Source organism: Eupeodes corollae, chromosome 1 (genome assembly GCF_945859685.1).
Source record: "Eupeodes corollae chromosome 1, idEupCoro1.1, whole genome shotgun sequence".
Classification (NCBI taxonomy): Eukaryota; Metazoa; Arthropoda; class Insecta; order Diptera; family Syrphidae; genus Eupeodes; species Eupeodes corollae.
This window is the reverse complement of record NC_079147.1, coordinates 190427298-190450626: the sequence shown is the minus strand read 5'-3', so window position 1 is coordinate 190450626 and position 23329 is coordinate 190427298. Positions and strand designations below refer to the sequence as shown.

At 34.3% G+C, this 23329-nt stretch overlaps 1 protein-coding gene across 1 annotated transcript; it reads right to left on the bottom strand.

The window, feature by feature from the left end:
• Window positions 1-689: 689 nt before the first annotated feature.
• On the bottom strand, window positions 690-16263 carry LOC129940142 (voltage-dependent calcium channel subunit alpha-2/delta-3). Its single transcript, XM_056048394.1, has 14 exons — window positions 15846-16263; window positions 9714-9795; window positions 9286-9652; window positions 8704-9218; window positions 8268-8636; window positions 4523-4690; window positions 3577-3651; window positions 3116-3492; window positions 2906-3057; window positions 2331-2833; window positions 2032-2274; window positions 1887-1980; window positions 1406-1812; window positions 690-1339 (listed from the first exon to the last, which is right to left on the bottom strand). The coding sequence occupies exons 1-14, from the start codon at window positions 15962-15964 to the stop codon at window positions 1223-1225; spliced, it is 3588 nt and encodes a 1195-aa protein (XP_055904369.1). The 5' UTR covers window positions 15965-16263; the 3' UTR covers window positions 690-1222.
• Between the last annotated feature and the right edge of the window lie 7066 nt (window positions 16264-23329).

Below are 23329 nucleotides of genomic sequence, written 5' to 3'. Positions count from 1 at the left end.
AAAAGAGTCTGTCTGTGTGATCATTTTAAATTGCTTTTAATTTAATTTTCTAATAACTTCAAGTTATTCAAAATCTAAGTTCATTTGTTGACCTTTCAACTTATTCATTTGTGTTAAGTCTTTTTATGCAATTGACACACACTGCCCTCAGATTAATAATAATGAATAATTACAATATTTCACATCTAAAAATTTTATTAATTTCTTTTTTAAAGTCTATCATATATAAATAAATACATAAATAAATTTAGGATAGGTATCTTTTTATTTTGTGCGATAAAAAAAAATCTAGTACTGTCTCTAGATAAGATACAATTTATAATTTATCTATATATTTTTCATTGAATGAGAAATAAGGCAGAACTATACAAATTCGAAAGGTTGTACTTAAACTAACACCATACAAAAATGGAGAAAAAGTCCGGAAGGCTACAAAAACTGTCTATAATGCCTAATGTCTAAATCTTATAAATGGACGAAGGTAGTTTTTGAATTTGTCAATTATGGACAAATTATCCAGAATATGGATACGTAAAATATAGCATGATGCTCTTCGACACGATTTGATGTTTCAAAAATAAAAAATAAAAGTCTGCAGGAGCAAATCTCTTCGTGAGAGCCAAAAACACAATTAAAATGGCAAAAATTGTTTTTTCTTGTTTTTGAAAGTTGACGACTTTCTAAATCTGTTTTTAAATTACATACATTCATACATCTATCTGTTTATTACTTTGGTTTTTAACTACTAGTAGCCTCACCTTATTTTTAATATTTCAACTTTTTTTAATGGATTTTTAAATGTTAAAAAACTTGATTTTTCAAAGGCAATTCAAAAAAATAAAAGGTCTTGGTCGTAATACATCACTTTCTTGCTAACTCCTATAATTCAGGCTTCAGGCTTACAATTTGATCAAATTTGATACACAACATTTATTCCAGAAACTTTTCTATTCCTAAAAAACCCACATTCATTAGGATAACAAATATAAAATATTCTAAAAAAGGAGGGGGTTCAAGGTGCTGACTTGATTATTGATGAAAATATATAATACTCGAAAAGTTCTAAAAAAATTTCATACAAAATCAAAATTACAAATCTCTAAAAGTTTCTTGGCCATTTATGGGAGAAAGATAAAAAGGTACAAAATTTCCTAGCTACAAAGTACTGTACATTTATTATATAAATCAGCAAAGGGTGGGATACGGAAAAGTTCTCAAAAATCTAATCCACTAGATGTCGGAGGTATCGCATTATAATTAAAATGATAAAACTTGAAAACAAATTAAACAAATTCAAACGAATAGACGCAGCATCACCACAATATGTAAATTCAGGTTCCTAAAATAAAAAAAATACAAACAAATAAAAACATCAAGAACAAAGGACTCCAAAAACCAAACTTACATCAGGATGTTCTGTGAAGCACTCAGCAATCCTTTGTCGTTCCAAGAAACTCATATTCAACTTATAGCATGGAAATTCAACATCATATTCAATTCTGGTTGGTTTTGTGGTCATTGGTATGTGTTCGGTTGCAAACATAACCTTAACCACAATCAGGATTAAATTGGACTTAGGTATTCGTTTCAAATGAAACGGTCTTGAATTATTCACTCGTATGTAATTATTAAAATCAATATTTTTCTCTTGCAGAGTGAACAGAGTTGATTTCTTGTCACAATGATCGTATTTTGGTGGAGGAGGTGGTTTTTTGAATTCCTTTTTATCTTCATCGCCTTCAGGAAGTTTGGCTGTTTTTCGAGGACCAATGTAGCCATTGTCATAATCGTCACTGTCGTCGTCATCGTAGACTGGAATTAATTTCAAATTTTTCGTTTAGCTTGGATGTTTTGAATCTCTAAATTTTGTTGAAAATTGAACTTACATGGCATCCCCTCGGCCCACATTTGAAGTCGGCTCCAGTGCCAGAAAATTTCTGTTACAAGCCATTTAAGACCAAGTGAAAGCAGTCGAATTGGCTATAAAAATACATTTAAGTAAATTAAAGCTGTAAGGCGATAAGAACTTACATGAAGCAATGAATGAGCATCACTAGAAGTTTCAACGACTTCCATACATAACGCCTGGTAATCATATACATCAATGGCCTTAAAGATTTCCATTTCGACCATGACATTCATAACGCCACTCTCGACATCCCCAAAGAATCTTCCGGTGTCATTGTTGTTCTGCGAGATCAGAACATAGGCATTGTTGTCGAGAACATAGCATTCATGATCGTCTGCATTACAAGTCTTAACACACCCATTGCACTAAAAATGGAATGAATATGTAACAAGATCAATTTAACATTGATTTCCTGACTTACATTCTCCTCGGAAGTGATATTAGCAAAACGTTCCCACATCTTCACATGTGGAAACTGAAATCCCACCACACAAGCTGGTGCTTCCATTCCACCGTCTCGCGGGAAGATTGCATGTGAGGCAGTCACCTTCAATTCAGGTCCTTCCAATGGGTCGTTGGCATGTGGAACCGAATAGACAAAACTATCCGGATCAATTCTATGCTGAAGTATGGCACTTTTATACCATGTCTCATCCACTGCTCTCGTATGGTAGTCGCCAAATTCGAAATCCGTTTCGACTTCAACCTCCCCGTAGATGAATTGCCATCGTGTAAGACCACTCATTGTGGCAACAAAACGCAGTGAGGCATTATAACGTTCGATGAGGGTCTTCTCTTCGTCGTCTTTGAATTTCCATTCGCCATAGCTGGAATTTGTAACTTTGGCCTCGAATATGACCAATTGGACAAGTTCTTTGTTGCAATAGTAAGCGTCGTCGTTGAGAGTTATACGACCGCAATTTGCTTTAAATTCAAACAAAAACAAAAATACTTGTACGAATACAAAATTTCATATTGAAATGGGTTATAACTTACGTTTGTTATCAATTGTTTCATCAGATGCATCTTTTTCATACTGTTCTGACCACATCCAATCTTTTTGAACCATTTTCGATAAAAAGTGACGGAATTCCTCTTCGGGCGATTTGAATTCATGACCCTCAAGATAGTGATACTTGCAATATACCCTGAAATAGAAAAGAGTTGTAATTTTTGCTTTGGTTTGTGTTTGATTTTGTATCTTACCAATCTGGATGTATCTTCCAATTGTCCCCGACAAAGAAATCCGAGATATTTATGCCCATGTGAATATTCTTTTTGACTTCTTCACCGACCTTAATCCAGCTTTTACCATAAGTACTGGGAACAACTAGTCCCAAGCTGAATGGAGTATTTACCAAGGGTTCATAGAAATAATCTTGGTCCTCTTCGGAAACCCGCCGCATTTTATCATAGTGAAATTTAACAGTTATATCTGTTTTTTTCCCAGCTTCACCTCGAACCATACTTCCACGAAGTTCGAGAATTTTTTCACCAGGTCGACGTGGTTGATTGTCTTCGTAGAGATGTTCAACTTCGGTTAAATCGATGCTGTTGTAATTTGGATTTATAACACCATCTTGCTATGAGGAAAACAACAAAATTTAAATAGCCATGTAAGACGCATGATAGAGGGGGGGGGTGTTATTGAAAAAAAATGTTCTTACCGATGGTCGAAGATCTGGGTGAAAAATGACATAGCCATTGTTACTTATGACAAACGAGTAGCCATTGACACCAAGCTGAAAAGAAAAGATACATCTTGAATCAGGATTTGTGTCACATACGTAACAAAAATATTTACATATACTCTTTTATACATTTTTAACTAATACAAAACCATATTTTGAGAATTAATTTTTGAGACATTTTTAAAACTTTTATATGAATACTTTTGTTACTAAATAAGTATTTTGATACTACATAATTTGATATTGAGTTCTTCCTAAGTCACAGCCATTTTAAATTTATTGTAAAAAATATATATTCTTTCCGTTTTATTTTATTATTCATAAATAAAACTCTTGTCACAAAAGTAACATTACTTTCCTAGCTTAACAATTTCAAAAATTTGTTCAAGCTGAGTTATGCCGTTTCTAGATGTGGTATCGAAAAGACGATATGCAAAATAAAAGTCTGTTTTGTTTAAACATTATTCCTGTCGCATATGTACAATGTTTTTGTTATTGGTGTAACAATTTCTAGAGTAAGATCTCGATTTATTAGTATGTTAAAGCGATTCCACAAAAATTGTCAGTAACATTCACTCATATAAAAAAAAGAAAAAAACTTCATAACTAATTAGAATTTGTCACTTAGTTCACAATATCTTGTCACTTGCGAAACAATTCAAACATTTTTTTTATTTCTTAAATATTATTGGTAGTGGTTGATACCGCTAAGCAACGAATCAGTTTCTCATACAATTTTCAGACTCCTTAACTCAGTTTATGTTTACGAAAACTTCTTGTCACAAACGTAACAAAGTCTTGTATGTTACGTAACAGTTGCAAAAATCTTAGAAATACATTTAACCACAATATTTAAACCCATGTTCTATTTAGCTGAATGAAATCTTTCATAAAAAGAATTATTTTCGAGTGTTATTTTTACCTTGTAAGGAAGTGTAAGCTTATCGATATCTTCTACTGGTACATCAGTTCCTGCTACTCCCAATAGTCTAGCTCGTCTTGTTGAATTTGCATCTCTCCAAGATCGATCGAATGCTGGCACTCCCACAGCTATCATAAGCCTTTGTTTTCCACTTTTTTGTTGCTCATCCTGTTAAGTAAACAAAAATCTTTACTTATGAAAAATTCTTTAAAATTATAAATTGATTTGAAGATCACAATAAACAAACATTTTTAACGGTGAAAAATAACTGTAAAGATATACATACATTTAGTTGCTTTAAATTAGTAACGATAGCATTTGAAGTGTCGTAATTTTTACAAAATTGGATATGTAAACAACTGAACCAAATGTTCAATTTTATTACAACTTGTAACAAAAGTGATGATTCAAATATAAAACTTTTCGCAAGTTACGCAATGATTTTGGTAGTGATTATAGACCAACTACGCAGGTAATTCGCTAAATTGTGAAATGCATCAAAAGCGTTACTGATGTTGTTATATATGTGCATCATCGTAATACACGCTCAGTTCAAAATAAAGGGTGTCCCAAAATTAACGCAAGATTTGAATTTGCCGCCATTTGTGCAGTGAAGTGTTGGCAACCCTGAAAAAAAAGCAATTTGACAGCTAACAGTATAGGGTTATTAAAAATGGAGCGTTACACGATAGAACAACGTGTCTTCATTATTAAAGAACATTTCAAAAATAGTGAAAGCTTGGTGGCTGCAGTAATATGGTCGGAATAGTGTTTTAACTTCGTCAACTGTGAAGAGATTAATTGAAAAATTAATGGAGACTGGATCCGTTGGAGACGCCAAACACACTGGTCGCCCAAAAACAAGCCGTTCAAATGTGAATGTCGAAGTAGTGCGTGAGAGTGTTGCTGACAATCCAGGAACCTCAATTCGTCGTCGTGGACAAGAATTGCAAATTTCAAGAACCTCTCTACAGTCATACAGCCCGTGAAACAATTTAATTACTGGATGAGACATTTCCAGGTCGTGTACTCTCTCGTTTCGGTGATCAAAATTGGCCTCCTAGATCCTGTGATTTAACACCATTAGACTTCTTTTTATAGGGTTATTTGAAATCACAAGTCTATGTCAACAAGCCCACAACCACCCGTGCATTAAGATTAAGATTTCTGTTTGACTATTCGATATTTTTCGCAGATTTACCCTTTTTGCTCTAATACTAATGTTAGGTAGGAACTTGATAGTTTTACCGAACTTTGTAAAACGTACACGAAGTTACACTTATCGAATGACAAATAAGAAACAATATCACTCATGTTCCATGCGCCACGAAAAAAAAATCAATTTACCCATGGAAAACCCCCTTAGTAAAATGTTCTGACAAAATTTTGATCTTATGAATTAATTTTAAGCTCATTAAAAAATATACTTTTGTCCTTCAATGACAGTTTTTACATAGGACTCTTTTTTACCTCAATCTATTTTGACGTTGCATCATTTTATTTCGCGAAACTTCTTTAAAAAAAAAGATTACAAATTGACACGTTCACGACATAAAGGATTTAAAGTTAAGGCACGTTTTTAGTATCTGATTTTTCAGCTACCAAAAAATTGCCTTCCAATTAAGGCAGCTTTATTGGTAATTTTACTGGAAAGTAAGTCAAGAAAAATCTTCCTAATCCAGAGAATTACTTCCTACTAGTGGAATCATTTTGAGCTTTTTATAAAGCGAAGAAGATATTCGATATCCTTTTTAGCTAGTTCACTGGGATTATCAAAAGAGCAGTCTCCCAGATGAAGTTTGCGTTTCTTTTAGCAGAAGTTTACATGTAGCTATCGGTATACCTATCTTCTCCCTTTCAGGTGAAATAGGCATGACGGTTTCATTTTTTAGCGAGTTCATCAGCTCTTCAATTTCCCGTGATGTCTCTGTGGCCCGGCACCCAATATAAGTAAATGTTAAATTGCTGCGCCATCTCCACAAGAGACGATCGAGAATCGAGGGCCGTTCGAGATTTGGTTGAGACACCGTCAAGAGATTTAATAGCAGCCTGACTGTCAGAGAAGATACGGATATCAGAAGTTGATATCACGTTTTCTCTTAGCCAGGAGAGAACCTCTTTGATCGCTAAAATTTCCGATTGGAAGACGCTACAATGATTAGAGACGCGGAATGAGATGCTTAGATTAAGCTTTTCTGAGTACACACCACTACCAACTCCCTCATTTGTCTTGGATCCATCTGTATAAAAATGAATGCATTTGTCATCCAGGAGTTTTTGTCTTTCCATTCATTGTGGATGAAATGGATACCTGGAAGTTTTTTCCCAAATTGTGGTTTTGGAATAGTGTACTCTATGTACTTTAATATAGAACCGAAGAGGTTCAAAATGATTGTTGTTGGTCCATTAAGATGAGGCGTTGAGTCTTATAGCTGTACTCGATGCCACTTGTTTGCTGAAGATGTCGAGGGGTGTCAGATGGAGGAGAGTGTCTAACGCTGCTGAGGGTGTGGTTCTCAAAGCTCCGCTTATGCAGAGACATGCAGTGCGTTGGACGTAGTACGAGTATGTAACTTTCTCCAGGGCATGACCGATGTGTATAGCCAATAGGTTATGCTAGGTTGAAAACCCCATTTGCTTCCTATGGCTTTCTTGCAAAGGAAAAGAGCTACTGTAGCTTTTTTAACTCTTTCCTGAATATTAGGTTTCCAACTTAATTTTTTGTCCAATATCAGACCAAGATATTTGGCTTCATTGGTAAAAATGGTACACCTTTTATTGAAGGAGGTATAATTACTGGGATCTTGTATTTCAGTGTAAAAGAGACAAGGTCTGTTTTTTTGAGGATTAATAAGTCCGCGGTGATCAGCCCATCTAGTGAGCATATTGAGTGCGTCTTGGAGGAGGTCTCTCAGTGTATTACGATGTTCTTCTGTGACGGCGCTAGAAACATCATCGGCATACGCAACTACTCTGTAGCCTTCCCTCTCAAGGGATATTAGTAGTTCGTTAACCACTATGTTCCACAGGAGAGGGGACAAAACACCACCTTGCGGAGTGCCTTTACCGAAACACCTTTTCGTACAAAAATCCCCCATCTTAGAGTTGATGATCCTGCTTTTGAGCATTAGATTAATCAACTCACAAAGTGAGTATTCGACGTTTAAGGTCGTCATAGCAAAAGTGAAAGCGAATGTGTAAACGTTTTTGAAAGCCCCCTCAATATCCAGGAAGGCCACCATAGTATATTCCTTTTTCTCTAGGGAGGATTCGATAGTTCTTACAAGAGTGTGCAAGGCTGTTTCTACCGATTTCCCTTTGCAGCAAGCATGCTTAGACATCGATACTCTCTTGTCAATGCCATTACGTACATGGATATAATTAATCGTTCCAGAGTTTTGAAAATGCATGACGATATGCTTATAGGTCTTAGATCTTAAGGTTTGACATACGATGAAAACTACCTTTACTTCTAAATTGAAGGATAGTGAAGTACATTTTTGAGCTTGCAGTTTATGACGTTGCCTGGGTCAAAATTTACGTTCAAAGGATGATGACTGTAAGAGAAGTCCCTTAAGTTTCCTGAATCTGCCTTATAATGTCCAAATGACACAAAGTCTTCACCTTTAATCCCTTAATCTTGAGGCTTATAAATAGAGCAATACACATCAATTATGCTACATATCTGCTGTTCGCTTTTAGTTACTCGTTGTTAGTTACTGGTTCATCGCTAAGTTGTACTTACATCTGAAACCGTTTTATCTGCAAAAGAGTGTGTCCACGTAGGCGGATGTTGTACATTTTGCAAAACCAATGGCGTTGCTATCACATCCACATACTTCAGCACTTCTTCATGAACTTCATCGAGTGTTTGAATGTGCGAATAATATCCTCGATTCAGACAAGCCATCCATTGAATCTCTCTAACTTTTGTCACTTCCTTGCCCAGTAAATAGGTAAATATTCGAATTTTCATATTATCCGTTCCATTCTCTCCCGTTCCCCAATTATATTTTTCAAAAATCTCTGTCGTATTTCCGGCGACACCATCAGTAACCAACATAATGGCCTGGTTACAAGTTAATGTTTCGTTACATCGTCTTTCTATGTAGTACTGTAAAAAAAAAGAGAAAAACCAAAATTAATCTATGCACCGAGTCTAGAACGTATTTTTTTCAAACCTTTTTCAAAAGCTGAAAAGCCTTTTCGTAAGCTAATGTCAAATTGGCATATCCTTCTGGTGCCATCTTAGCAATCGCCTTATTAAAAACATCAATATTTTCAGGTGTTGCCTGAACAAGTGCATCCTTAAAACACGGTATAATATCATCGCATGTTTTTGAATAGTTAAATATTGTAAAAAAGTCATTATTCGAAAAAGTATCCAACACACTACGTATTGTAAATTTGGCTATGTGATTACGAAAACCAGTCATTGATCCGGAATTATCCAGAAGAATTACAATATCCTTAGAGCAAGTTGCTGTTTCAATATACCAAGATCTTTTTCGACAATCATAGATGTCAGCATCGTCGGTCTTTTTATCTGGTTCCCATTGAAGTGCCGGATAATGTCGTAGAATTCCAGTGTCTGAGCCAAAATATTGCCACGACAATGCTGGATCGGTTTTATAATTGTTCAAAAAAACAGCATCAAGATTTTCTGACCACATTATTGCTTTAAGCACTTCAGGATCTTTAAAACAAAACAAAATTATGTTTTTTTTTTAAATTTTTCAAGAGGTTTAAAAAATCAATCTTACATTTATCATAAATATTCGATGGCACATGGACGGAACTGTGTGATGTATTTACGAATATGTTATAAAAATGTGTATCCTCATTTAATGTCATATTCAAGTACATTGGTGAATTTTTTTCGATAGTTTCCATCAATTCCAAAGCTCGATGTCCATTAACTTTGGAATATTTACTCGAGTAGTATTGAAATTCGTTCATAGCATATGTTTTGTTAAAAACAAAATTCTCAGCTTCTTCTTCGGCTTTTTGAAGAATACACTTGACGGCATCCATTTTTCGAGATAACATACGACCAACATTTTTGACAATTGATTTTATAAGAGCTGTACCGTTTTTATGTTCAACACGAGCATTGTATTCTTTATATTTCTGTAATTAAAAACATAATTTTGTATTCATATTGTTTTATACAAAGTATTTTTAAGCTTACAGATTTAATTTCTGGTGATTTTGTCATCTTTTTGGCCAGATCCCACAATTCTTCGCCAAATTTATCAGCCCATTTTCCGATTCTAAAGGAAAAAAAAGACAAAGATAAATGCATTAAATATGATTCTACCTCAAATATTGTTGAACTATAGATTTTTGGTTTCCCAGATTATTATGTGTTTCTTTTCATACAAGCTAATTACTTTGTAGCGAGTAAATAACATTGAAGTTTGCCAGTAGATATGATAATTATTATTTTCTGTAATTTAAGTGCTGAAATAAAAAACAAAAGTTTTATGAACGCGTGGCTCTTAAACTTACAAACTGCAAGAATTTCAAGAAATTCTGGAACCAAAAACTTCAAGGTACTTTAAAACATAGATAGTGGAAAGTAAATCCGTCCGTATCCGAGGTTTGTTGGTGCTTCGCAACTATGATGTTTTTACGTGGCCAGGAAGTCACCCCGACGGTACAACCCCCAACCTGGGGGCCAAATCCTTAGTATATCTCCAAGGACAGGGAGCCGGATTAAAACGCTCCTTATAGGCCCGGGCTCCGAATAAGTCGTAGAAGCCCTATAAAGTGTTCATTAAGAAGTTCAACTTAACTGAAACTGTAGACGCCACTGTTAATTCCATCTGTGGAATTACTCCGCTGCAGTCTGGATAAGGAGACCAGAAAAGTCCACAGTCGATCACATTACGGTAGATCTTGGTAAAAATCCAAAAACATCAAATCGACACCCACCATCTTTTCATCGATTTCAAGGCTGCATATGACAACATCTACAGGGACGAGCTGTATAGAGCCATGTCTAGTTTTGGCATCCCTGCCAAACTCGTGCGTTTGGGAAGGGCGACCATGGAGAATTCAAGCTGCTCCATAAAGGTTGGAAACAACTTAACAGAACCTTTTCGATGTCAAAAAAGGTTTTAGACACGGTGATGCGCTGTCATGTGATTTTTTTACACTCTCACACACGTCAAAACTAGAGGCACTATCTTTCAAAAGTCTGTCCAATTACTAGCATATGCTGATGACATTGACATAACCGGAAGAACTCAGCGTGATGCCAATGGGGCTTTTGTGAGTAATTAGCCAGAAGGGTAAAAGTCCACCGACTAAGATGGCTGGGTCACGTAGAGCGCATGGAAACCAATGATCCGGCCCGGAAAGTCTTCGAATCCACACCCACAGGATGGCGCAGTAGAGGAAGACCGCGGATCAGGTGGAGCGCACAAGTGGAAAGTGACCTTACCCAACTTGGAGCGCGAAACTGGAGTCATCTAGCTAAGGACGGAGTTAGATGGAGAAGTTTGTTGGGGAGGTCCTAGTTCACACAGGATTGTACCATCTTAAATAAGTAAGTGGATAGTGTCATAACTCATGACAAAGTTAAAACCGTATTTGTGAAATTGAAGGACGGAAAAGCTTCAGGATCTGATATACCAATGCAATTCCTTATATATGGAAGAAAAAGGCTAACTTTAAATTTAACATAGGCTTTCAATACAATTTTGAATACTGGAATAATACCAGAACAGTTAAATAATTCCTTAATTTTTCCTATACATAAGAAAGGCAACATTAATGATCCATCCAACTACCGTGGGATATCCTTTCTCAACGCCACCTACAATATATTCGCAACGGATTGACCCGTTAGATTCATGATAATAACTTCATTGAGGAATTTCAGGCAGGTTTTAAAAATGGCTACTCGACTATCGACTATATTTTTGTACTGCAAAGCATAGCGGCAACCTCTATTGAACAAAAAAAGAAGCTCTACGTATTTTATGTCGATTTTAAGGCAGATTTTAATACCGTTCAACGCCGATAACTATTCTTTAAGCTTTAAAATAATTATAAGACAGCGGTTTGGAATGGTGCCGAAAAGTCGGAGAGTTTCGAATCGAACATGGGAGTCAAGCAAGGATCAATTTAAGCCTAAATCTTTTTGCCTTGTTCATAGAGGACCTGATTGATTTTCTTTCTGGTGGAATTGAAATACCGAGGATACTAATCAAAGCCTTGCTTTTTGCAGATGACGTCATACTGTTTGCTTACTCGCTTAACCGACTATGGTTATGGAATCTGAAAGTCAATTTGAGTAAATCAAGGTGATGATATTCCGGAATGGTTTTAGTAGAACACCCAGGAATGAGAAATGGCTTTTTGACAGAGAACCAATCAAGATTGTCAAAGCCTACAAATGGATTTACCATAACCAGCAATCTTAATATGGAAACACACCTTACAGAAAAGCTGATTAAATCTAAAAGTGCAATATCCGTAACATGGAAGAAATGCTTCTCAAACCAGTCAATATCACATAGTCTTAAAAATAAAGTCTTTGTTGCAGTGGCGGAATCTATCATGATGTATGCAGCACAGATATGGGGAGAGGAGAAGTTTGAAACGGTTGAAAAACTTCTGAGGTTCTTCATTTAAAGATGCTTTCATCTACCGAAAAACAACATAAACTATATTATCTCAATTGAGGACAGGACTATCATCGCTCTTCATCAAAACTATGAAATGTTATGTTGATTATATGACAAAAAGTTTTCAATATGCCACATGAAAGACTCAAAAATTCTGGCATTAAAAATAATTGAGAAGGAAACTTAGTAGTATAAGAAGCTGTACTGTAGAACGGACTTTCGAATAGTTGATGAAAATGGTAAATACTGCGATGACGTGACGACCTCCGGAATGTTATTGCAAATTTAGTTGAAAAACTGAGAGCCGACGCGACGCTATTAATGAATCTGCATCCTCGGTGCACAGATCTAGGTACAACCATCTAAATCACAATTTATGCGAAGTAATTATTTTTGAAACGAGAAAAAACAGGAGGTCATATCGGTAATTTTCAAAATGAGAGGAGTAATGATAAGTCTTAATTATAAACCTAGTCTCGTGGAGTGCTTTCCTTTTAGACAGTGTCCGGGTATGACACCTACCCTACAGTTATGGACTGTTATAGAGTTTGAGAAAATACGATTATATGATGTTGATATCACGTTTTCTTTAAGCCAGGACAAGACTTCCTTTATAGCCAAAAGTTCCGCCTGGAACACGTTACAATGATTGGGAAGGCGGAATGAGAGACTTAATTTAAGTCGTTCAGACCACCAACCTCTTATTTTGTTTTTGGCCCATATGTGCAAAGATGGATTGTGCTTTTTTTGAATTGGGCACCCAGGCAGGCTGATCATCGGCACAGGTCGTCTAACACCTTAGATCCAGCCCAATAAAGATAAGAGTTGGTAGGGGAGGAAGAGATAAGGTGAGGAGTGAGTTGATATTAAATCATCATTCTGATATGTAAGGAAAAGATTGGGATTCGGTAACAGCAATTCAGCTAGGTTACCTAGAGTGAAAAGGAGCATAGGAGATAAGAGCGCTGCCTAGCTTTTTCGCCATTACAATGTGGGAGGTGGGATGGGAGTTGGTGACATACACATAGGCTGGTATGCCTTGTTTATGTGGGAATGGGTGATTATTCTGGGAAGGTAGAGGGATAAGAACGTCCTTTAGTTTCAGGATTCATCTGGAGAAAATTCTCGAAAATCATTGAACTTACTCAGCTTCTACAACTCGACAAGTTCGACGTTCAGAGTATAAGTGGATGAAGGGTATACCGGAGAAAGTCATTTCTATAATAAATATTGTCAGAAGAGCTTGAATTTCAAAGTGAAGTCAAACAGGGCTGCATACTGTCACCAATACTGTTCTTATTAGTGTTCAGTGATATACTGCGGGCAGCCTTAACTGAAAACGGATGCATAAGATAGACTCTGACAACACCCGTGAAACATCTGGACTACACAAACAATGTATGTTTGTTATCTTATAAAATAATGGATTCTAGAAATGACAACACTGGAAAAACTTAGATGTTCAGCCTAACTTAAAAGAAGGTATCGGGAAATCTAAGGTTGCGTTCAGAGGATCAACCGATGCTGCACCTGGAAAATAACAGAAATAATTACCAGGATACTACAGACTATCATAAATAGGTTTCGACAAAAAATTTTACGGGTCTACAAGCCCAATCGTATATCCAATGAACAACTGTGTACGATAACCGGCCAGGAACCAATTGAATCTCCTATACGAAGGAACAAGTGAAACAAGCTTCGAACATTGCCGATGTTGAATGTGAATTACACCTTAAGGTCAAGATTTTTACTGCATTTTGTTTGGCATTTCTCAATTTCAGACTAACTCAATTTGAAACGTGAATGTTTCAAAATCGAGCAACGTGGTAAATTTATTCAGTCTTGTTATGAAAATGGGTGTCTAAATAAAATGTATCTCACTCACTTCGTGATTTTTTCAGTCAATTGTCCAAATGTGAGTATATTCGGAAAAATCGTGCAAACATTTTAACAAACCAGGGATGTAAAAGGTCGTATCCGTGGCATGATGATTAGTGCGTTGCACTGTCAACCCAGAGGTCTTGGGTTCGATCCCTGCCTATGCCATCTAATGTTTTTTCTCACAGGTTCTGCCTCTTGCGAGGAATTGACAAATTCTTTAAAAGTAATTATTGTCCTGAAAAGTGCTTTCTCAAATAAACCGTTGGGATTCGGCTTAAAAACTGTAGGTCCCCTACATCCTTGAGAACTGTACTCGCACATAGGAATGGTTGAAAGTTGTAATTCACTAGGCCCAATTTATTTATTTAAAGTTCTGTAGAAGATGTGAATAAACGACCGTTCGAGACTGGGTGCTAATCTCAACTCATCGTACTGCTTAACAATTGCACCTATCACTCTCGTAACTTAAAGACTTGCATTTTTACGCTTACAAGATGCAATTGATCTTGTCCATTTGGAGCGTGGGCAATTATAGTCAGAATAGTGGCAAGAAATGGAAACAGTGGATAATCATTTTTTTCGTGGCAATGTCAATTGCCGCCAAGACCATGTAATTTGACACCTTTGTACGCATTTCTTTGGGGTTATAACCCCAGAAGTACGTCGTCAAGCCAGCAACAATGCAAGAGCTAAAAGATGAGATAATTCGGCACATTAACGGCATAAAACCTTGATTGCGCCTCATTGTCATCGAAAACTTGTATCATCGGATGGAACCATACCAATACTATCATAATAAAAAGAAATGACAAAAATCTTCTACATAACTTGTGTTTTATTCAAAATCAACATCGTTCCTTAGAATTTAACCACCTCTTATATTTTACCCTATCGGTATTTGGTGATGTGCTGGGTTAAATTAAATACCGATTTAAAGTCACTAACTCAAAATATTTTTTTTTTAAATAAGCTTAATAGGTGTGGTACGATAAGCCCAACTTAAGGCTAATACTTTTTAAAATACCCTTAAAAATTCATTAAAAAAAGTTCGTATACGCCCAAGTGTACCATATCATTGCTTCGTGTTGAAAAACGTTGTGTCAATGTATTTTAATAGTCTTATTAAAGTTCAAAGTGATTTTATTTAAAACAAAGAACGACATATCCGCTACCTGTCTCTTAAATTAATTTTTTTATGTTGAGTTTAATGAACGATAATTATTCGCCAATGTCATGCTTCACGTGAATTATTCAAAATTCAAAATAAACAATAAACAACCACCTGCCGCCAAGCCCCTAAGGCACACGCCTATGAAAAATGCCGTCGAAATTAATAAATCCACAACCAAAAAAAATAATATTTTAAAACATGCGCAAAATTCGTGGTGAAAATAAGTTGTTTGTAAACAAACTCGACTGTCACAAAAGAATCATTAAAAAACACGACCAAAACAAAACACATGAAAAACATCAAATGTGTTTACAAACAAATTCACCGGGGAAAAAATAAAACAAAAATACATAAATTATTCACCAAACATCTGTGTTTTATAAAAATGTTCACCATCCCATATTTTCACCATCTCACGGGTTATTTTTAGAAAATTTTTCAATCTCACCCCGAAAGTTTTCAGATGAGCAATGATCTTACTTCTGTCAAACGAATCGAGAAAAAAAAACATGGAATCCCATGGAAAATAGAACTTAAAAATGTCGACAGGGAAATCATAATTATCTCCTTTGTATCATTTGGGGACCCATTAACCTTAAAAAAAACTTGAAAAACTATTCCCAAAACTTACGCATCATCCTCCAAAGTTGCTGTAACTGGTTGTGGTGGTATCCAAATAAGGTGCAGTAAAAAAATTATGGCCACAAAGAGACAAATGCGTGACATCAACTTTTCGCAAAGTAGAAACATTTTTCTAGCATTTTCTAAAACGATGACTTATTTTATTGTGCTTTAAGTCAATACCCCCGGGTTAGTTATAAGTAGACGAGAAAAACTTTTCACTTCTCATCCAAAAATCAACGATATTTGATTTTTTAAAGATGATTTTCACATTGATTTTTCACTCTTGACACAATTTTCTTTTTTTTTAAATTGAGATATAAATGTATCTCTTGTTCTTCTTTATTTTTAAGTCAAATTTGCATCACGTTTTTTTATTGTTTAAAATGAAAATATTAAATTTTTTCAATGTTCAATGTGTATCGGTGGGGCGCTGTCGGAAAACTGACAGTAAAAAGGTACAAATTGTGTATGTTCTCTGCTGTGATGTGATGTGTATTATAAAAGACCGTTTGGTCCTATTTTTAGGTGTTTGTCTTTTGGTTGTGTTTTGACATTTCGAAAATCGAATCATGCGCAGTACTTAGGTTTTTGGGATATTTTGACTTATGTCGATGTTGGACGCCGCTATTTTAACCAGTATTGATTTTTCTCGTGCAACCACATGTTGGATGTTTTGACAGAGAATGCTGTTTTCGAGGATGAAAATGAGGAGAAAAGTTTAAAAATACGCAAACAATGCTGCCAAATTTATATTCGAGATAAAATTAACTGAAGATATTGATAGATAAAATATAAGATTTTTAAGACGTCTTTAAGAGAAAGATTAAATAATATTTTTAATTTGAGTTATGAATTGATTTTTAAATGATTTTCTTTCATAGTATAATTTTAAAACACAAATTAAAAATTAAAAAAAAAAAATTTGTTATTGTACGATTTGGGCTGTATTCCTGAACCTTTGGACGTTAAAACTTTTTAGGGTTTTTTGAAATTCCAAATAAAAAGAAGCGACCAGTCTTACTACCCAACAAAATATTGCCAAGATATACAAAATATCATAGCAGCCAAAATCATAGCAAGAAAAGCCCAAAATGGTTGTCATATGTCAAAAAAATATCATAACTCCAAAAATACGAATTGAACTATCGCTCAAAGGATGTTATGCTGTTCAATATCTGGGGATTCTGATATTTTATTTTTATTTTGGGCACTACGATATTTTGAGTCTTATCGCGAAAACGGAAAGAAAATAGATTGCTCAAAAACTTGGAACTTAAAGTAAGCGTAACAAATATGCTTGGCCTTATTTCACTTCCAGAAAGCAAAATAAGGCCAATTTTCAATTTGAAATAAAACAAAATGGTTACTTGTTTGCAGTGTCCGTTACAGGACCCCCCCTGGAAGAAAATTTTTTTTTTTTTTAAGGAATTCCCTTTAATTTAAAATTAATCGTATTGCGTTAATGGACATGACCCCACAATATATTGTGATTTATTATTTTTTTTATTTAAAAACTAAATTTGTATTTTACTTCCTTAAACTTTGTTGCTAAAAGTACTACTTTTAAGTAAAGACTGGACCAAGAACATAATATGAATCGGATATTCATTCTTATTCCGAAAACACATCACAACTTTTGATAAATGGACGATCCAGAGGCTATAAAGCTTATACAGTCAATTTGTATAATTAAAGATTTCATTTAAAGATTTGTTTGTAATTTAACTACATTTACCAAAAAGCTGTCTGCTGTCAAAAAAACTCAAATTATTGCTTTCATTTTATTTTCATAAAATTTGTTTTTTAAAAAAAGAGCAAATATTCAAGGTTTTAAGAATAAAAATAAAAATATGTGATTCTTTTAAAGCTTTCTCTAAATTTTGTTTCCTTAATTAATGGCTTAATGGCTTCATTCTACAAGAAAAAACATATTTTGTAATTGCTGTAGAAGGGTAACACTCATAAAACCTTAATTTTTTTAAGGATTCTCAAAAACTAATGGACCGATTTCAATAATCTTTTTTTTCTATGCAATCTTTTGTCGATAATGAAATGGCTTCATTCTACAAGAAAAAACATATTTTGTAATTACTGTAGAAGGGTAACACTTATAAAACCTTCATTTTTTTAAGGATTCTCAAAAACTAATGGACCGATTTCAATAATCTTTTTTTCCTATGCAATCTTTTGTCGATAATGAAATGATCAAATTGATGATGACTTTTCATGATCAAAATTTTCATTTTTTTATTTAAAAAATATATTAATTTACTTTAAAAACTCGATAGCGAAATTTAAAAGAAAAATGTATATGTAGAGTATCTAGTATTTATAGTGCTTACTAAAAATATTTTTAAGAACTAAATTAAAATAGAATATGATTTTCGAAAAAAAATAAGTTAAATTTTTAAATCTCAAAATATAGGAAATATTTTTAAACAGTTTTTTTGGAAGACATTAGCAAGTTCTAGCGACACATTCGTGCATTTTATTTCTTTCAAAATTGATTTCTGTTGAATGCAAAAGATCTTAAAAAATTAAATAAATCTACTTTTGAAGTGATTTTGCTTTAAATGCTCCAGAACTGAGATTTAAACACGAATTTCAATAATATAAAAGTCCTAAAAACAACAAAAGTGACACTTTTGTTAAGGTTAAACTACGAGTAAGCAGACTGAAAGCGATAGTAATAATAGACTCCCGAAAATTGAATCCGAAAAAATTATTAAAAAAAGACCTGACAGTTCTTCATATTAAATCGTCTCTTTTGAATTTTTGTAGCGTTCCTGGCATTAATAGAAATGGAAACAAGAAAATCATAGTTTATTTTTCACCAAAAACCCTTTAAACTATTGTGTTGTGGCATATTTAGAAAACTTTTAGAATCCTGCAATGGTTTTATATGTAGGGACTTAGGGATATAACTTTTGTTTGATATAATATGATAACTAAAGTTGCCACTTAAGGAATTAAAAATGTGAACATAAACACTATGTTAACTAAATTTTGTTAGCCTCCTTTACAAAACATTGAAAAACTTTTTCAAGCGGTGATTAAAACTCATCTGATTAAAAGTATGGTTTAGGCCTGGTGTATTTATTGACGACCACAAATATAGTTCTTTAAATTTCAAGGTTTCAATACGGCAACTATGACCTTGCGAAAGATCAATATTTTTGACATGGGTAGCTTAACGTGAAGCGTCCATTTATTGTAATACTCGGACAATCTATTCAATTCAAACAATGATATCACATGAAAACATTAGGACTTTGATAAAAAGATAAGCTGTCGCAAGTGCTCCTACTTGCGAAACCTCTTCTATGTCATCTATAAACAAAAAAACCATAGATGACCTAGGTTGCAGCCTTGTTTTAATCTAACGCTATGAAATTAGTCCTATCTAAGATGGCGTTAAAATATATGGTCAATTATCGAACAATTTTTCCCGAAAGCCAGAGGATATTTTGAGGATTTTCATTGCAAACAATGATTCACCCCTGTAGTTAGCCGGAACTCTGTTGTCCCTTTTTTTTTTTTAAAAACAATGCAGGTAATAGAATCTCTAAAACAATTTGATAAACTATCAAAATCATCATATGTTTGTTATAAGGCTTTAGTGAAAATTTTCTATGAAGAGAAATGTGCTGAATTTGTAGAAATCTTTAGGTATTTCATACAATCCAGGAGAATTATTTTTTGGACACCATTTGTCTTCTTAGCAAGACAATAAATCATCCGTAAGGTCCAGCAAATGCTCTAGAAACAACAAATGCTAGATGGTCACAAAGTACCACCTGCCTAGCAACCAAGCAAATATGGCCAAGTATTGACTTAAAACGGTCAAAAAGCTTGATATCACTGAGCAGACAAAGTATAAGCTCTACAATTGGAGTAATAACGGGACACTGCCTCATAGGAAGACATGCTCTGAGACTAGGAGTCTACACAAATGACTTCTGTAGAAGCTGCATGGACAAGGAGGAAGAGGAAACAGTCCAACACCTTCTGTGTACATGTCCAGCACTCTCCATTAGAAGGAATTACTTTCTCGGTAATCCCTTCTTCGATAACACCAGTGAACTGGCAACGATTGACACAAAACGTCTCTCTAACTTTATTAAAAGTTCGAAATGGTTTGTTTAAGTTCATTACTCTCCCATGAGTAACCTCATTAGTGGTATCACAATGGACCCTTGAGGTCTACGTGTGTCAATGACATCTGGACAGCCACTCCAACCTAACCTAACCTAAGGTCTAGCAAACTGAAACCATGACGATGACTTTTCTTTCGTTATAATTCTAAAAGAACCTCAAAAGCCAGGTCCATACTATCAACGGAAATATTTATGTACAAGTTTAGAAACTTAAACTGAAAAAATTTCAAATGTTTTCGAAGTAGCGAACTTCTTTCAAACGCCTGAGTCATTAGCCCTCTCACAAAATATCCCTAATTTGAATTCAAATACTCTTTGGATCTCTGAAGATAAAATCGTTCGCAAAGTTTCAGAACTTGACGTTTATTATTGCTCTGGTCCAGATGGTGTACCTTCTTATATTTTGAAAGAATGCTATCCTCTTCATATTCTTTTTAATGAATCGCTCAAATCAACAATTTTTCCTGAAGTTTGGAAGAGTTCGTACATAACACCGATACATAAAAAGGGTAGTAAATACAAAATTATCGACCCATTGCAAAAGTGTCCGTCATCCCTAAGCTATTTGAGTCCATTATTTGTAAAGTCATTTCGTTTAATTGTAAGTCTGTAATTTGTGACAGTCAACATGGTTTTCTTAAAAATAAGTCATCAGTTACAAACCTCTTTCATTTCAGTTCTTTTTGGTTAGATTCGTTTGAAAAACGGAAACAAGTTGACTCTGTTTTTACAGAGTTCAGTTAGGCCTTTGATAAATTGTGCCATAAAGCATTAACTTCCAAACTTAAATCTCAAGGCTTCAGCGATAAATTTGTTAGTTGGGTTTCAGCGTACTTATATAAAAGATCATGCAGCGTAGTTTTTAGGAATGAGCGGTCATCATATTTTTATACCAACTCTGGCGTACCACAAGGTAGCCACTTAGGACCTTAACTGTTTATTTTCTACGTTAACGACTTACCTTCTATTATAAAACATTCATCTGTTTTAATTTACGCTGATGACATTAAAATTTTCAAACGTTTTGACTCACTTGACAACTGTTTACTCCTACAAGATGATCTAAATAGTTTCCGCGAATGGTGTTTTATAAATAAGCTTTTACTAAACATAAGCAAATGTAAATCAATGTGTTTTACAAGCAAACAAAATGTTTTGAGTTTCAATTATCAATTAGACTCTTCTTATTTGTCTAAACTCTCTACTTTCTCTGACTTAGGTATTATTCTTGACTCAAAATAAACTTTAACAAATCATTATGACTATATTATTAAAAAAGCAAATAAGACACTCGAATTTATAAGACGGTTTTAACATGATTTTCGCGACCCTTATATTCTTCAACTTCTCTATATCTCATTTGTAAGACTAATATTGGAATATAGCAGCATAATATGATCTACCTTTTATTAAGTCCATATAAACAGAATAGAAGGAGTACAAAGAAGATTCATGTGTTTCTGCCTCCGTCAATGGATCAGTCATATCACCATCAATTTTGGAACAATTAAACTTTATTTTTACCCGTTCAAGTATTAGAAGACAAGTTTCTTTATGATGAAGCAGACCGAACTATGGAAAAAACAGTCCCCTCAACCAATGGATTTCAGTTTCAAAAAGTATTACTTTTCGGTATATTCCGTAAGCGATGATTTTAAAAGTAAAACATTTAAAGTAAATTTTTTCAATACTTCAGTTTACCTTTTTTTTCAAATTGCTTAAAGCATTGTAAATCTATAAATCTAAGAATAAATCAAATATTAGTCTTAAGTTCTAACGTTAGTTTGTTTAACGAATTCAATAATTAAATAGGCAAATAATGTAATTGATATTTTTCAATGTCACATACTTCGATCGATTTCAAAATTTAAAAAAGAGGCTGGGATGCGACCCACACTGATAACTTCCCATCCCGTCCGTTGATTTGTCTTGCTTAAAAGAATTGTCGGTTATAGAGTTTTGAGCTCTATTGCATGCATTATGACCCACTTAAAAAATTTTTTTTTGCTGGATTTACTTTTAATACATCTTGATTTTTATAAAAATAAAATTTCGAAAAAGTAAGTAAATTTAAAAAAAAAATTGCCATATATGGCGTTGTATGCAGTCAGTGATTTTTCTACCAAGAAAATCCTTGCCATATATGGCGTTTTATGCAGTAAAGATATTTCTTACAAATAATTAAGTTTATGTTTTTATTGATTATTTAATTCATATTTTTATTTATTTTAATCTTATTTTTATATTTTAATGTTTACATGAATCAAAAAAAGAGTATATTTAAATATGAAAAGCAAAAAAACAATTTCTGTCTTTGTTCAAGCAAAGATATACACCGCATTTGAAACAAAATACAAAACTTCGAAATTTACAATCATTATGGCATTGCTGTCTGTCGCTTTTCCATTCTGGAAGATGATTCACTGAATCCTTATGGACTTCATTCAGAGGAGTGGGTCGCACCAAAGCTTTTTTAGCTTTTTTTGAGGTCGATGGACTGGAATCCAAAGTTCTTTTCGTGGTTTTCGGAGTACCAGTGATCGACCCTTCTTTTTGTTAAAAGTTTTGCCAACTTTGCAGAAATGCTTGGCTACTTCCATCTTGAAGTCGAATAAAGGCATGTACACGCCACTTTTCTTACGCCATAAAATCCATGCATTTACTACGCAAAGGGCCAAGAAATGGAAGAATATTTTTTTAGGCCATTTCTTTGATCGGATTCCGATCCGGTAAAGCCCAAGCATCGAATCAAGGAGATCCACACCTCCCATGTATTTATTGTATACATCTATAACTTTTGGAAAGTCAATATCAATATCCTTTTTTTCCTTTCTGCAGTATTGTTTCTTGTTGTTGGATTACATCCCACAAAAGTTGATAGCATATTTACAACTTTGTTGTCGTAAAACGATATAAAGAATACATTTTCACTATCGATATCTGCCACTCTCTCGATCATATATCCGCGACCCTTCTTTCGCATTTCCTTTTCTGTGGGAGCAAGAATATTTTTGCCACTCTGTTCAATCTTACCGTTCCTAATGGAAGCAGTCCCGTTTTGGTCAAATGTACCTGAAGCTTTGGACTATTGAACCAGTTATCGAAGAAGATCTTGTGAGCTCTCCAGCGAAAAGATCAAAGTCATAGCTAAACCCTGACACTCCACTTAAGACCAGATTCTTATAACACCATTTGTGAGTTTTCTTTGGGTTGTACTGCTTCAATTCATGCTGGCATTTTGTAGGAATTGTTTGCTCGTCAACTGCAAGGAATTCTTCCTTTGGAAAAAGAAGAAGCTGATCTCTAATTTTACTAAGAAGAGGCCTTACTTCTC